This window comes from Pocillopora verrucosa, chromosome 3, assembly GCF_036669915.1.
Source record: "Pocillopora verrucosa isolate sample1 chromosome 3, ASM3666991v2, whole genome shotgun sequence".
Taxonomy (NCBI): Eukaryota; Metazoa; Cnidaria; class Anthozoa; order Scleractinia; family Pocilloporidae; genus Pocillopora; species Pocillopora verrucosa.
This window is the reverse complement of record NC_089314.1, coordinates 12831480-12849084: the sequence shown is the minus strand read 5'-3', so window position 1 is coordinate 12849084 and position 17605 is coordinate 12831480. Positions and strand designations below refer to the sequence as shown.

The 17605-nt window shown below is 37.9% G+C and overlaps 1 protein-coding gene across 2 annotated transcripts; it reads right to left on the bottom strand.

Annotated features, from left to right (window-relative positions):
• Positions 1–340: 340 nt before the first annotated feature.
• LOC131786490 (PDZ and LIM domain protein 7-like) lies at positions 341–17299 on the bottom strand. Of its 2 annotated transcripts, XM_059103542.2 has the most exons (10): positions 17102–17295; positions 16831–16982; positions 13583–13864; positions 13278–13378; positions 12602–12709; positions 11988–12095; positions 10093–10474; positions 9145–9325; positions 2366–2602; positions 341–1974 (listed from the first exon to the last, which is right to left on the bottom strand). In XM_059103542.2, the coding sequence occupies exons 1-10, from the start codon at positions 17201–17203 to the stop codon at positions 1888–1890; spliced, it is 1740 nt and encodes a 579-aa protein (XP_058959525.2). In that variant the 5' UTR covers positions 17204–17295; the 3' UTR covers positions 341–1887. The 2 variants fall into 2 exon arrangements, with proteins under 2 accessions (XP_058959525.2, XP_058959523.2); XM_059103540.2 differs by lacking the exons at positions 341–1974; positions 2366–2602 and adding an exon at positions 3420–5715 and having other exon boundaries at positions 17102–17299.
• Positions 17300–17605: the final 306 nt, after the last annotated feature.

The following is a 17605-nucleotide window of genomic DNA, read 5'->3' as shown; positions in this document are numbered from 1 at the left end:
CGTATTATGACAGTTCTATCGTATGGTGAGGCCACAAACGCATGCGTAACAGGCATTCATGGTAACGCTAGAACCAGAAAATTCGTAATTTTTTCTTTAATAAGAGGACAGCCTCACTACCATTTCTTTACAATTTCATCGTTCCTGTTTGCACAATTCATATTTCAACGGCCTAATAGCATGTTACCTTTCGCAAGCACTGTTCCTAATAATTATTACCTTGGCAAGTTCAACGGAAAGCTGAATTAACTAAACTTACAAATAGCGGACCTCGCTATAGAAGCAAACGAAAAATTGCAAAATATAGCAACAAAAAAAATTATAAAAAAAGTCTTAAACATACGGTCAACTGGTTTATTATCAAAGCTATATCTTTTACTTAAATGATACTACTGAGGCAACATCCCAACACCATTTTTTTTTTTGGCATGCTTTCCAACGAAAAAATAAATTACGAATCAGAGTGAATCAATATTCCGTTTGAGATGGTTCTTTCCCAAAGACCAACTTGTTTCTCAGTTTCACAATTCTACTGTTTATAAAATTTGTCCAAGACGAAGCTGGCATGATTTCTTTTCTCATCCTTTTCTTTTCGTTTTTTTTTTCCTTTCTCAAAATCATTTTTTTTAAGGTGGGTAGGGAAGGGGGAGTAACACCGAGACAATTTCCTTTGTCGCCGTGTTTTCATCTAATTGAGAAATGAAGACAAATCCTTGCAGGTTTCCTCTCAAGTTCAGACCAGTGAAACGTATTCCATTAATTCCAAATAGTAAGACCGTTTCTCTAACGTTTTGAATTTTAGAACTCTAAAATAATACAAACAAAATTACCAAAAATCCCAGACCAAATAACTTCAAGATGGATAGCCATTCAGTTTACATCAAGAAGACCGGTGAAGAAAGCAAAGATGTTCAGTTCTTGTCTTTCATATTTACAAATTACTTGATTCAACAAGCAAAAAAATTCTCTCAAGCCAAATTCTAACCCAAAGGCACGCGTAAAATTCACTTCCACGGCCAAGATAAAGACGAGAAAAAGAAAACCTGGAAAATAAATTTCTTTAAATATTTAAAAATAGCCATAATATATGATCAGGTTAATTCGCCTCGCTTTGGTGATTTCTCACGATTTGTCACTCAGTCTGCTTGCTTACCGAGAAAGAACGTGACTTCATGGAAAATACTTAGATACCACCTCGTTAGTTCTTCATCAAGATCTTATAAATTCAATTATGATCCAGACACGAAAAAGTAACGTGAAAAACCACTAAATAACTCTAAATCTAATTGGTTTCACATTTAGCCTCTGGTTTAGAAAGCAGCAACACTACAGGTTACCCTTTCCTAGGGTTATGTAATAAAATACGCAAAGAATAGAAAGACGTCATTGTTCCGACCAATGAAAATTTGGAAAGACCTCACTGCATCAAACATGACGTCATCTAACGCAAGAACAGATACCTCATGTCACCTAGCAACACCACAAACCAACTAGTTTGCGAGCTCGCTCACTACACGAAGAATCCATTTGGACAGGAATTACCAAGAAATCCTCCAACCAAAAAGAAAAACAATGATCTAAAACTAAAAGACAACAAAACCCAGAGAAAAAAATGGTAACTTGATTGTTGCTTCCTTCAACTCCCTACTAACGTCACATATTTTTTGATTATTTTATGGCCCCCCTGATTTGGAAATGAGCGGTAGTTTAAAAAAGTAATCTAATCTATTATTTAAACGTAATCTTTGCAATCATAGATCTGCCTGGTAAACCAAAGTCTACTTAAATTACAAAAGCTGCCATAATTATCCCCACCAATAACGTTTTACCGGTAGAAGACTGGAACAGAATGTTACCCATTCTTCATTGTTTTATCGATGGGTAGTTTTATGGGGCACCATGGAGTACGCAGTAGGGTTTGCCACCATATTGATAAAATTGATTTCCTTCTAAATGTTTAATGCAACCTGGGTGCTGTTGGTGGTAGAATAGAAGAAAAAGGAAAAACAAATTAGTCGCAGAATGTCAAAAAAACTGTATCATTTATGTTTTAACCGCAGCCAATTCTAGCATGGATACAGCTCTCCGTGAAATATGCACTTTGTTGCAGTTACAATGGCTAGACTTATTTAAGACACCATCCACTAGATCACCGCGCACATTCTTTTCTGTACTAAAGCAAGAGGACCATCCAGACGAAACTTATCCTGAAGTGATTAAGAGTGTTGCTTCTCTCCCTAGATAGAATGGTAGTGACCCTCCACCATTTTGTCAGACCCGCCCAGGTCTCGAGCCCAGACCTCTTGACCCGGAGTAAAGCGCGCTAAACATCCTTCACTTGGGCAAACCCCGAATGATTGCTTACCTGACACTTGAAGCAGGAAGCATGCCACGGTTCTCCCAATGCTTCTACCCATCGTTCGCCTCCACCGATCGGCCGCCTACACAGTGCACATTTTACGCAAAACAATTTCTTATAATCGTCCTCACAATATGGTTTTCCCCGATCAACATTGAAGCCCTCGGATCCGATTTGCTTTCCGCAATGACTGCAGATGAAGTGCTCCGGATGGAATGTCTTCCCCACAGCTTGAACACAAGGCTGTCAAAACGAAGTCATTGGAAAAGATACGTCACTCAGCTTTGGCTTCATTCGAACGTGACTGTTACATAAGCTAATTTCTTAGTACTTCAGACACGTCGCTTTTGCTTCGACAGCTCTGTAAAACTCTAAGATCTGTCTGTAGGTACTATCAATTTAGCGTCTGTAAGGGTGTCATAGTCAGACCTTCTTGATTCAAAAACGTTGTAAAAAATAATTTAAGAAAAAACACCAGTGGGGGGTAGGGGGGAGGGGCAACCAGAGCAACCCTAAATTTCGCACAGATTTAAGGTGGTAAAGAAATATTAATACATGTGCCGTTCGAAGGTGTACTCAAAGCCTCGATGTTGAGTTATGGATTGCCATCAAGCACATCAGAAAATTACAGGGTAACAGCATCATGAAGCACCGCACAAACGCGTTACTTTTCTTCTGTAAAGTAGGAGTACAGGAGTCTTCTGTTACATAGACGGACACCTCCTCGAGAGGAAGAATGTAATCCATTACTGACCAAGTTTTACTCGATTTCTCTCCATTGAAACGTTATTTATCGATGTGCATTTTGAAAACATTTGGCCACATCCTTTTTAAATCTTCTCCATCCTTAGTCATCCCTGTTCCAACGACTGAAAAAATCGGAAAATTGCTGCTGTTGCTATTCAGGACCACAGGTGAGAAAATCGTCACCAAAATTGTTAGAAATAATGACTTAAACCAACCTCCTGAGATGTCCGAATATGATCCGACTATTCACGCTGATTACCGAAGAACTGCCACCACCGCATTAAGTCAACTGCACAATATCTTAGGCACCGAGTTATTTCGAAAAGCTAAATTTAATGACTAAATTCAGGAGATGAACTTAAAAAAAAACATCAGAAAGTTAATTTCAAAACTATAAAATAAATATCTTGTTAAGTAAATATAATTACTTTAAAAAATATATTATTCCTTGTGTTTGAAAATACGTTTTTTCTTAGAAAAGTGTGTATCTTACTGGCATCAACAATATACTCCTGTTGAGCAATTAAGGAGTGTGTTATCATAAGCAGGCAAATTAACGGGAGAAAAATAACCTTTCTGCCTCCATTTAGATCTCTAGCTTTCCGAATAAGGTCTGCCTACACATGAGTACAAAAATAGCACTGCCTTTGATCAACATGAACCTACACTTTGTATATATTCATACACACTACACCAGAACTTAATGTTTTTCAAACTCTTCCATACTGTACAAAACAAACAAGCGTTTCTAAAACTATTTATGTAAGTATAAAAGAATGAGGTACGTTTTTACTTTCTACGTTAGACTCGAAAGATTCGATGGATTCTACGAATTTTGAGTAGCCACCATAGGATAGACACTAATTCATCAGTTCACTTCAAAGAAAATAATGATTAAAAGTAACTTCCACTCTACTAACTAAATACGACTCGTATGACTTGTGCTGGAACCAACGCGTCTGTTCAGATCGCTAGCACAGCAAACCAGTGTTAATAAGAATTTCTACGCTGCCTTACAATTTTTGTAAGAACACTCTCCATGTATAAAAAATGAAGGCACCAAATGATACTCCCGTCAGCAACCTTAACCCACTTTGATGATTACAGGTCAAGCTAACTGGGCCTTGGAAATTGCGCTCTGTTCCCCTTACCCCTCCTCGGTTGAACAGTTAGGGTTAGGAGACTGCAGAACACAACAGTGGGATGCCTCTAGTTCGGCCCCAAAGTACGAGACTAGAAACCGAAGAAACAAGCACAACATCCCTTACTACTTTCGTTCTCAACCACGGTGCATCTTCAACCACTAAATCAACGTAACTACAGTGCTTTCAAATGCTTACTACAGGGGACTAAACATGAGAAAGAAAAAATCTCTGAAAAACTAGGCGCAATAGTCACTTCAGCAATACCAGAGACAGAAGCAACAACCACAAAGGAACTCTACTCCGCTTGTATCGTTTTTTTCTTAAAGCTAGTTTGTTCTACAGACGAACACTCGCTCGATTGGAACGTTATTTATCAAACGGATAGTAAGTGTATTTTCGTCCTTTCAGCCGCTGTTGACAGTTGGCCAGAAGGTAACTTGCATGGCGGGTTTCGTTTCTCGCCTGGTCGATGGAATCATGTAGTTGATTGATGTAGATCTTCAGAGGTAGCAGCCTTCTCTCTGCCCGACCAAAGCGTTCGTTGCTATCTGCTATGTAATCCTCCATCAGATTCATCTGTAGGAATTTGTTTTCTACAGTGGCGCCTTTCTCTTGGTACGTGTTCTTCAGATCTTTCATTCGCTTGCGGTACATTTCCAACATGTCCTGCAAGGTGCGTTTGCGCGAGTAAAGCTCGCGCTTTCGGTCTTCCGCGTTTTGAAGCGCGGACTGGATGACAACGGCGCGGCGCGACGCCTCGCGAGCGCGCAGCATAGAAGCCTCCCTTGCTGCTTTCACCTCCGTCAGTTCATACTCGATGTTTCTAATGTTCCTCAAGTCGTCTGATTTCTGGCGCTCGATCTTATGGTTTACCTGCCAGTTCTCATTCAGAGATCTGTATTTACTATCTAATCTTCTTTGTTGATCCTGAATACGATCTTCTAGCTTAGCTACCTTATCCTCGGCTATGAATCTCTTGCGCTCGAGTTTTGCCAGTAAAATTTTCGCTTCTTTAAAGCGTTTTACAGCGGGAGGTATTTCTTCTTTGGCTTTGGCTTCTCGTTCAGTAGCGCTACGAACAGCCTCCTTTAAGGACACAACTTTCTCCCGTATGGACCCCACCCCAGGTTCTACGCGAGTATTGTCTGAAGTTCCAACCCTGGCTGCATTTGAAACTCCCGAGGAAGCCGGCAAATTGTTCTTACTCTCAAACGAGGTTCTTTTCTGAAGATAGCTTATTCCATATCCGGATGAAGGATAATTGGACTGATGGCCATTCATCCATTCAGCCTGGTTTTCCTCTGGTTCTTTCTTTAAAGTTAACGCACTGTTAAATCTTTTGTTTTTCGCTTTTGCGGCGACTTCTGTAGGATTTTTGGAATTCATGGAACCCTCGCGTATTGCCTTAAGCATTGCACTTGACGGTGGAGGCACCGCTGGTGGGCATGAATGCAGACTCTTTGGCTGCAAATTTAGGAAAATAAATACATCGCGTCACAAAGACCTACGTCAAATGTTAGAATGACTACGAAATGATCAATTTTCACTCCGAAGTCTGGCCGAGCAATCCATGAAAGAACTTGAACATGAAAGAACAACGAATCTTATTGAATTTTTTTTTCGACAAAACAGTGCAGTGCAGGTGAGCAGCAGGTTACTTAGTTGTAAAAAGTTGTTTCTTTTTGATTTAAGTGCTTGAAGTTGTTACACAGCATTTAAAGCATTACCCTCGTTACACTGTTACTTGAGACCCTCACTCGCTCTCATTCAGTACAAATCCCGTTCGGATGACGATGTGAACGGTTTCCCAAATTTTTTTTTTTGTTTTTTAAAGTTGGTTTTTTTTTTCGAGAGGAAAACACGCAGAGACAAACGTCACCCAAAAACGGCTCCACAAAGACGTTACTGATCTACCTTCGAGGAAAGAAGTTTAGCGTGTTTACTATGGCAGTTATTTGTGGTAATGGAAAGTATTTAAAATGCAACGAGTTACGTGCATGGTTATAAAGAATTACTATGAGAGATCACTGAACTATGCTATCTCTAAGTGCTTTCTACTAACAGTTTGTTATAGCAGTGAAAATAGAAGTTTATACAATGGTGTGGCACAGCTTTTGCTTGGATTAGCTACGTCTTGAAAAGTTGGGCTTTTACATAAGGCAGTGCGCATGGCTCCTTTCCCTCGATACAACTAGAAATTTCGTACACCAAGTAGACATTTCAAAACCTCTTGCCATGTGACTCTCACGTGATGTACAAGCCTTGAAATAGCCGGCAGTTCTTATTGTTCCAAGCACGAGAGATGGTCAGTCTATCCTCCACTTTTCCTCCTCGAGAGCAAACAGATGAATCTCATAGGTCACGTTAAAAGGGGTATTTTTGTAACACAACCAAAGTAGCGGTCTGTTCACTGTTCCTCTCGTAGTATCATCTCCTTCCCAGTCAGAGAAATTCAGGCAACTCCATTCCACTTTAATGTGATCGAAGTGGGTTTCCTTAAGGCCAGTGAAGGGTTGTAACTACACGCTAGTTTACTGTCAATCAATTCTAAAAGCAAGGCCGGTGTGAAAAGAAAAACTGAACCGCTGGCTAAAGCAATAAATTTACACACACCAGATCGACCATTTTGGTAGAGACAGTGCAAAAGTTTGCTTAGTTTCGGTTGTCGGCGTGCCGCATTCTTTTATCAGATTATTTAGTAATTTCGCTTCTTTTCTACATATACCGCTTCCCTTCCTATTTTTACATGTAAATGTCTGTCTTAAACATGAAGACACCGCGTGCAAAAAATCACTGTCTAACTAAACTTCTGACAAGTCCAAAATTTTTAAGTACTTAACCAGAGCTTCGCACAGTCACTCAAAAAACTCAGTTTAAAATTTTATGAAAAACAGGAATTCCCCTCTTTCGAATTTTTGCATATTTGTTTCCGTGAAATCACTACCTTTAGAGGTACTTTACAATTGCCCGTGCCAGTCACGTGACTGTAACAGTAATTTTAAGACAACACTTAGGCTTCAGTGGGACAAGTGCAAAACTAAAAATATAATTTATTTCATGGCCATAACAAAATTAACTTTCTTGAAGAGTTAGGAATGCTTTTAGAAAAATTTTTTTTTTGTTTTACAAACAAGGAAAACTATTCATTCTATCATTTTGAATTTGAATGTAAAACATTAGATTTTTTTATAATCAATTAATTCAACTAAAAATTCAAACCCAAACACGTAAACCTCAATCTCTTTGAGCTATAGCCAAATTGCAAATTCTCTCAATGTAAAGTGCACAATATATATTATTTACGAGAAAAAATGGCTTATGTTCAGTAATATACAGACACTAAGATAAGTGATAAATGTGTAATGTGCTTTATAGGCTAAGGAACAAATTTACAAATCTAGATTCAAACCATTTTCTTTTTTTCAATTCTGTGCTTGATGACATTCCATTTCAAAATTTGAAGGACCAAGAAGGGAGAAACTTTCACAGCATTCTTTCAATCGATATCTCTCGGCCAAACTTGGGAGACACATGTTTATTTATGGACAAGGCAGAATCAGAAATGACAGTCTACAACTGTTAACTCCTTCTTTTAGTGTGCAAAAGGGTGAGGATTTCCATATAGTTATGAAAAATGCTCCACAGGATTCTGAATTTTTCCTAAGGTTCTGAGCATGTCTCAAAGCATACAGAAACATTGGCATTCTAAGTTACCACAGAACACTTGTCAGTAGTCAGAGAACTACTTTACTGACCGTTTCAAAGTCTGATGTAAGTTCCATCCAAAAAAACATACTTCAGACAAAGTTTAAGAGGAGTAAATTAAGACCACAATTCTGATAAAAATATATGCAACATCTAATTGTTATTTCCAGTTGAAAATGTGTGTTCTCCTGTTAAACTTACCTTGCAGTAGCAACACACCAATTCTTAGACTAATTGTTAAACATAAATAACCCCATGAACATATCACACAACTTACTAAAAGCACTTCCCTTTAAGAGAAAGAGACTCACTCTTAATGCCTATTTCCTTTTATAAACAATGGAAAAATTCTATCATCAATAGCATTTCAATCATTTTTTCTGTCTGGGGAGCACTCTTACATAACACAATACATAGTAACTATTGATTTGAGTTAAGTTTTGACACCTTAATTTGTGTGCATGATGAACTTTTTAGGAAGGGTGCACAAATTCTCTGACATAACTGGCAGATTTCTCTCTCACAGAATAACTAAATAAATGTAAACTTTGTCTATTCATTTCTTTCCCTTCCATGAGTGATGCATCCTTCCAAAGTCACTCTACTTCTCAAGGCAGATTGCTCCTCTACAGAGGGATGTTACCCCATTGCAGGTTACCTATCAGCAAATCATCAGGCCTCCTGAACAGTTTGCTGTTTACCAAGTTTACCCTTGGTTGAAAGAGCAATGTGAAAGTAAAGTGTCTTTCCCAAGCACACAACACAAAGACTCAATAAGGGCTGAAAACAGGACCTCTGTTCCTAAAATTTTGAGCCTTCAAGATACGTACACTACATGTAGGTCTGATTAACCAGTTTCAAGAAAGATAATCGGTGGAAAAGGAAAAGGATTAAACTGAAACCTGTGTTTTTCAAACAGATAAAAAATACTAAGATGAAGAAATCCCTCAAACTATTTCAATCAAGCATTGCTACTCATTACTTTCCAACTAATAGATAATTTGTTTTTATCAAATCCTAATAAATTGCCTAAAGAAAACTGCTTTTGAATTACCCCTAACATTTTTGCCAATGATCTTTCTTTTAACTGGTAAATAAGACCTATGAATAACAATAATCTTTATAGCTATATCTTATCATCATTACCTACAAACGCATACATGTAAATAACCAAAATGATGTACTCACCCCAACTATAGGCTGCTTACAAGTTTCACAATGAGGAGCAAAGTACTTATTAAAGTCCTTCTCACAGTACAGTTTTCCACCCTCCTCAATAAAGCCCTGGTTCTGTAATGATTCACCACATCCATCACATACAAAGTGATGTGGATGCCATGCCTTACCAATTGCACTCACAAAAGGTCCACTATTTTACAACAAAAGAACAAAAAACATTAGTGATGTCAGACAACTAGAACTGAAGGGCCAAGTGAAACACTTGCAGCAAGGTTACAAGGTTGTAAGGTTGTTTTCAGTTCTCTCCCTTATATGTGATGATTCCTTTGACTTACAACATCTGAATAATAACTCTATCATGGTTGCCACAGTCATAAGTTTTTGGAATTCCTCGACTTTTCCCTGACTTTATCATGACAAACGTAAAGTTTCCCTAACCTGAATTAACAATTACATATCAAACAAATCCTAATCTAGGCCTTGAACCTCCCCTTACAGCCATACTCTACGGCCATACTCTACAGCCAAATAAAACAATGAACATCAATTGAAAATTTTCCTTGTGGTACCATGGAAAAAGAATCCGATTTACATCATTTACATCAAAGAATTTGAAAAGTTTGAAAACACTGAAAATAGAAGAAAAGGAAAATTTGTGATTCCATTCGCAAATCAACTTAAATTTATTCTTTCCTGACTTTTTCCTGAGCTGTGGAACCATGTCTATACATCCCACAAACAGAGGAATATCCCAATCAGGCCCAATCAGAAATCAAAGTAAGAATAATCATGCACAGCAAAACATGTTGAACCAATCATATCTGGTTTTAGTTTTCCATTCAATTCATCAACAGAATGACCCAATTGTTACAAACTTCAGGCACTGCATTGAAATAAACTCCTCCACAGAAAACTTTTAGAGGCTTGTCTGAATTATCTTAGCCACAAAAAACTTACAAAACTTCCTCTCCACAAGCATCACAAAAAGGAGTTCTGGTCTCCTCTACGGAGTGTGCAGAAGGGGGCTTTGAAGGTGTCCTCTTCCATTCAGGCTGCCCAGGGGATGATGTAGGAGACAATGCCGCAGGAGAGGCAGATGACGGTAGTTTCTGTGTTGGATGCCGCACTGGCTCAGACGGCTGGTTCATCTGAACCATCCCTGGTAATGCAACAGGGGCAGGCTGGCCTGGCCTGGCCATGACTGGCGCAGGTGGAGCCACCGGCATATCCCGAGCAGGTTTGATAACGGGTGGATTGGGTCTGTACATTTTGGGTAGCGGAGTATTGGAAGGCTTAGAGCGATCTGCCTTCTGCCTGTCAAAGACACTCCCTGGAGCATCTATAAAAAGAAGTTGTTTAACACTCAAAAAATATTTATATCCTTCATTTCAAGATGTTACTTCTCTCAAAACCCTTTGCCACAGATAATAAATTAAAGGTAACATATACTAGAAAGAAGATATCACAGGAAATTTGATAAAAAGGTTCACTGAACTCAGCTGAACATGACAAAATATAAAAGAACAACTTGTATAAAAAGAAGTAATCTTATCCCAAAAATTGTCTTTTAGGAGTATAAGATTAAATGTGATGACTTTTCAGGTTTTCTGGTATGGCTTCACTGACAACATAGCACATCCGTCTTGAATTAAATTTCAAACAAAGGCATTCATAGTGATGGGCATAACAGGATTAAACACTTGGTAATATCATTAACCCTTTGACCCCTAAGAGTCACTAGAATCTAATTTCTCCCTATAATATCACCCCTGAATCACACATGAAGGTCACTTGAAAAAAGGAAATGATCACCAAGCAGAGAAACTCTTGACTGTTAAACTAATGCTCCTCGTCAGCATCTTAAGAAATATATAGAGAGCAGTATGGGGAATGTGCATACTGAAGTTAAGAAGTTATGGGTTAAGAGTTTCCTCTTCCTCTGAGGATAATTAGCCACACCAGTTATTTTCACAAATTGCATGAAAACAAAAATACATGTACATGTAATACATCAATTGCCCTCTCCTAATAAATCAACACTAGAACACAATTCAACATTTTTTTCCAGCCTTATAGGTTGCACATTTAAGTCTTTCTAGAGACTAGGAGATGAAGATATCTTGAGAAAACTTTAATTTTTTAGTGAAAGCCTTAAAGTCATCTCTAAATATTGATGTACTGTATTAGTTGGGAGTATTGTTGGGGGCATGTCAATGATTGAAATTTAATCTTATCACCAGCCTTTGGTTGAATCGTTTTTTAATGACCTTGTTCAGATCTGCAGTGAAGAACAACCAAAAATCTACCATGTTTTACTAACACTCAACTGAACAAATGCAGAACTGAGATTGTTACAATTGCACTGCAGTTGAAGAAATAGCAGATAAAGAAACAAGAGAAACTTTAAGTTCTACAAGCTTTTTTTTCTGTACATCTATAAAAGGTGGTAAGTTTCTAAAGAAAAGAAAAGTTAGTGGTCAGTATTACTAGAAATTTGGTTTGATCAACTGAGTTGACAATGTTAGTTGGCTATATTGTAAGGAAATTCTAAAGCTGACAAGTTTATTGTTAGTCCTTCATTGGAAAAAATTGATTTTCACACTGACCAAGGTCTATCCCTCAAAACATCATCCTTTATAATATTTTTGCAGTGACCAATTCACAAAATCAAATCAGTCAATAAAATCAAATAATTTTTTTTCTGCAATTTGCAGTTCACCTGTGTGAATAAGTACTTTATTTGTTATCATCAGCAGGCACAAATGCACTGCTCTAGTTTTGTTTGATTCATTTGTGACTCTATGTATCAAAAAGTTTCCATGTAAATTAGACAGAAAAAATATCATATCAACCTCCTCCTTCCACAGCATCCTGAAGCATTTTAAAAGTTCTTGATTGCACTTGCTTATCTGCATCCTCCTCAGGTTCATTATAAGCCTCAGGGGGAGGTGGAGGTAAATCTGTCAAAAGGAACAAAAACAGTAAACAGATTTTGCATCACTGCTAACTTATGTATACCGGCTTTAAGTCTTTGTTCAAAACCAAAGCAGGCCCAGGCTTAAATACATGTAATAGAAAGCCAGAGCACTTTCAGCGGTTTATGACCAAAACCAAAGAAGTCATGATGGCCAATCAGAGCAAAGGAAAATAAGATGAGCCATGAAAATTCAAGATAACAACCAGAAAACTGTTCCAAGTACTGAAAAAAGGGGAGCACCCCAGTCATGATTGATTTCACTTTTGCTTCTAATTGGTTGAGAGGGTGCATTATTTCTCCCAACCAATAATAGAGCAAAGCAGTATAAACCCAATGCAAACCTAAGATAACTTTTATTAATCAAGAAAAGTTGCTTCAATAATAGATCAATTCAAATAACTGTAGGAGAGCCTGGCCTCACTCTTGCTTGAGAGGGTGGCACTTTTGAATTTAAAGGTAATATGAAGAATTCAAGCACTTTATACATACCATCCTCATCTGCTTCCTGCAGATGTTTCTGAAGTCTCTTAAAAGACTTGGACTGGACTTTGGGATCTGGCGGATGACCCCAAGTTGGTGGCTCATCAGCAAAGCCCACTGATTGGAAAAACAACAACATGTTAACAAAAAGAGCTTTTGGTACTTGTCACTAAATGGTTGTTTCTCTGTTAAAAAAAGAAACCTTCTGGCTTTTTTGACATAGCATTTTGTCCCTGCCAAAAGACTCGTAGAGATCTTTTGAAATTTACAGGTAAATTTGCCTATTAGACATGAGAAAACAAAACAAAAATAATTCTATTTTAGGTTTGATATTTGCACGTCATGAACTTTATTGGGCTTAATTGGCACACAACTGACCTATCAGCATCAAATAAAAGTGTTCATAGATTCCCACGTCTCTTAGTAAGGAGTCCCTGACGCACAATTCCACACTGCCCCCTTCACATCCTCACATCCATGCCTATTCTCTACAATGGTCTCTACACATTTCCTAAGGTGTTGACTATGAGAATTTGTTTAACAATCAAGAGCTTTTTAGTCAATTATCATTTCCTTCACTATTTTGATTCTTGGGGTGATATTGTACAGAGAAATTAGATGCTGGTCACTCTTAGAGGTCAATACTCTGTTGCTACTTATGTATCATAAGAAATCATTCTCTCACCATCTCCATCATCACTGATATCAAGTTTAAAATGTTGAGCAAGATCTCTGTCATCATAGCTTGGTCTTGAAACTCCACTGTCTGGGTGGTCAGCGCTTCCTCTAAAACAAAAAGTCCGACCACAAAATTAATAGAAAATTTGATTTGGTGTACCTGATTTCTTTGCCAATACTAACCAAAGATTACCAAAAAGGTTCTCTGTTGCTCCAATAACAGAGCATCTGACTCAAAAAATCAGACAAAGAACTGGCTGAGGTTTGGATTCTCCTTTGTACACATTGTGGTCAAAATTACACCATCATCACCTGGCATAAGTAGCTGGATTTGGGGGCGGTGGAGGAGTTGGGGGACCTGACAATCCTGCTGGTCCAGTTTTTGCAACAGGAGCACGTTGAGCCTGGAATGTTGGCGGCTGCCAGGATGTGTTACCTGCTGGAGATGAGTGGACAGCAACTGGAACTGATGGCTGCGGGGTCTGAGTTGGAGGTGATGATGCACCAAAGGGTTTTGCCCTTGCATTAAATTTGTGATCCACCTTTGCAGAGTGTACAGTTTCTGTCACTGTAACTGTTTTAGTCCCCTCTTTCCTGACAAACACAGGATAGAAAACATTACTTTTAACTCTGGTGCTGAGATCAGTCTCTAATTAGGAAATTATTGATATCTTTTTGCAGTATTTCTTGCATTCCTATTACATCTCAACATTCTTCATACTTTTCTATACATTTCAAGAGTGAAAGAGTGAGTCTAGTTTGAGTCAGGAGTAACTTCAATTTTTCCCCTCTTGGCAAAATATGAAGTTGTTCACCTTTTACTTCAGGTGAAGCAGCTTATTTCCTCTGTATCAATTTTACCACAGACAAGAATTTCTGCATTCTAAATTGTTGCTAAGTGCTCTCAGACCTTTTAAGTGTTACAGAATTGTCGCAAAATTTACAAAACATTTAAAAGGCTGTTATTGTTCATTAAGACACATAAAACCCTTGTAATAACCACAACTGATGCTCTAACTAAGAAAAAAATTTGTCTTGTTAATTATCAATTTCTTCTTCATACATACAACACAATGTATATCATGCTTTAGATATTCCACACATCCTGTAACAATGTCTCCAAAACTTGGTGATGCTTCAAAACTTTTTAACAAGGGAAACTTATAAATCAAACAAACATTTTCCAGAGGAATAATAACTTTTTCCAAACTTTTGGCCAAGGAGAAAATGAGATAACTTGAAGTGTTACTCTTCCACATGTATGGGATCCCAGTGGATGCAAGATGGCAGTCGAGTGCAAGAAATCAGTACCAGGTTTTTTTTTTTAAATACTCTGAGTCAGTTAAGACAGTTTGTCATTGAAATAGAACTTCTGTCTTAGGTATGTAATCAAAAGAAATTGGAATCCTTGGGGAAAACTTGTCGATACCTTGGAATGTTTACTTCTTTGAACACTGCTGTGAAACAGTACAGAATCAACCCTTACAAATGGCCACAAAAACAATTTAAGTGTGAAACAAGGTGTTCTTGTTTCCTTGATACATCATTTTGACAGAGAAATCAAAACAAAGCTAAACAGAAAACAAGAAGATTAAAAGCAAAAAAAAAGGGAAAAATTGAAGTTGACTGAAACTTGACTCGTGACTTGAACTTGACTTGGGCTCGAGCTTGACTCATGACCCAGTATACATTATATTTTTCAGAAGTTTCCCATATACTTAGAGGCCCTTTCAGAGGTGTTTCCACAAACCACCATTAATTTCCACTAACTGCCTCCATAAGTTTGTTTCAATATACTTTACATGAATGTTAACAAAGCAACCAGTTTCATATTACCAACCATCAGTTATGCTCACTTGTATTGATAGAATTACTAAGAAGCTGTCAAAGAGGGTGACAAACCGCCTTTCTCATAGGTGGGCATTTTTCTTTCCAGATGCAGTTTTAACACTCATCGCTAGGCCCGCACAAACCTCTACAGTGCTGATAGGATTGCAAGCTATGCAGGATATGAAAAAGCATCACAAGCCAACTCACTTTCTTGGGTAATGCATAAAAGAGACATTCACACGAGTCATTTCATGTGCAAGGCAAACCAGTCAAGGCTTGGAAGCTATCCAACCAAATGTGGCTCATCATCAGGTAACTTAATCTATTATTAGTCTGTACTAATTATAAATAATAAAGAAAGCTTGTGTTTCTTAGTAAAAAAGTTGTATTTCTTAGTAAAAAGATTAGGTGTTGAACCAACATTTATTTCTTGCTTCAAACCAAGACATCTAAATATGACAACGTAATTCCTGATTTTCAATACAATTTTCCAATTCTTCAGAAGAACTCAAGATTTAAAACAAAGGGATTTTATCTATGGATGACTCACTCACATAAATTAACAAAGAGATAAGGTTCCTGCGGCGAAATGAAATTTGCTCATGTAATAAATTGTTACATGTTTCTCTAAGAAACAAAAGTATTTTTAGAACACATTTCACATCATTGTTTAGGTCTTCTCAAAATATCACATTCTTTTGACACGAGAATACCAAACAAGGAATAGACATGTTCTAGAATCACTAATCGAAGATATTCATGAGATAAAATTAATCTTCACATTCGAACCGGCAATTTTTGCCGAAGAATTACCCGCTGACAGTTACAGGATAATCAATCGTCAAAGACTACCAAAGATTGTTTATAAAACGCTAAAAAACCTTTCGAACATACTAAAATAGACTCTGCAAAGTCAGATTTAATCGGATCGAACTCTGCCAAAATCTTACTAATCGAGGCACAATAAAATTTACATGAACTTTTGTATTTATAATAAACAAGTACTGCCCACTGAAAAAGTTATTCACTGATTTTAACATACACCTCGCTTTGAATCTGTCGGGTGCAGCAAATTCTGGAGTGCAGGAAAATCAATGTGTTTTGAAAATGTTCGCGAGAAACTGCAACAAAAAGTGCTTTATACTGTATATCACTTTCTATCACATTCTCCTCGATTGATCGTACACTGCTTTTACAAAGAACAACAAGCGAAAATAATCACTCGAGAGCTTTTTACCAACAGCCCCGGAGAGATAGATGTTCAGAACGAACAAAGACGTTAGTTTGGCAAACATTTTCAAGAATCTTTAATCAACAGTCAACCTTGGCGTCCACTATCTGCGGAGAGCTTCATCACGATCGAATTACATTACACCCACAAGAATTGTTGCTCATTTCACTAGCCAATTCCTTTTCCCCAACGTAACTGTTCTGAAGGAATATTTCCATCTATGGTCATCACGAAGAGGAAATGTTTCTCCTCCATGGAAAGCGTTTGTTACTCGCCAAGTATATGCAAATAAGTTCTTTTTATTGTCTCCTGGTGTGAATTTATCCAAATAGACAAACGACACGAAATTATGGAAGGTTGTTCATTTCACCGCAGAACACTCGATATACCGCAATTTGAAGAACGCATATTTCAGAGCTAAAAGCCGGTCATAATTTTACGTAGACCTGAAAGCTATTAAAGCTGTGGGAAATTCATTCAGTTTGGCATATTATCTTACCTTTCAAGCAGTAAGTCGAGATTCTGCCCAGCCCTCCTGACACAATCCTGAGCTTCGAAATGACTCATGTTCTCCGTGGTGTCACCATTTACCTCGCGAATATAATCCCCTGATTTTATTCCAACAAGATCGGCTTTAGAACCTGGTGTCACCTATAAAGAAGAGCGTCGAAATCGCGTGCAAATCAGTCAAGTTTAGCTAAACACACAATTACATTGCACCCCAGTCATTCGAACTACCCTATGAATTAGAAAACTACATCGAGTGATACCTTCGAAATCGCCAAAGGACTGCCAAAATCTTTGCCACCTTGCAGTCGAAAACCCCACGGGCCACCTCCTCGAAGTGAAGCCGTGTAAGAAGTACCCGCCATTTCTCAATATTTGGAAACAGCTTCCAAATATTACGTCCACAGAACACCTCACACGACACTAATTTACAAACATTACAGTCATCCAACGCACAGAGAACCGAGTCGCGGGTGGAGCGACATTCTGATTGGCTCGTACACGATGGATTGATAGTTATGGAACATGATTGGCTTCGAGACACACCTTCGGAACTGGAGTATTCTTTTCCATCCATTCTGGCTCGCTAACTCTTCATAACATTTGTTTCCCATGCTTGAGAGAACATAATTTTCAAATGAAAGATGGGGTTTGGTATTGAGAAAAGAACTTATTCATGATATTTAAGTTAGAACCCAAACTGACCCTTAAAGGCGACTACATCGATGTCACACGTCTACATTCCTGGCGTATTTTGAGGGGGAAGT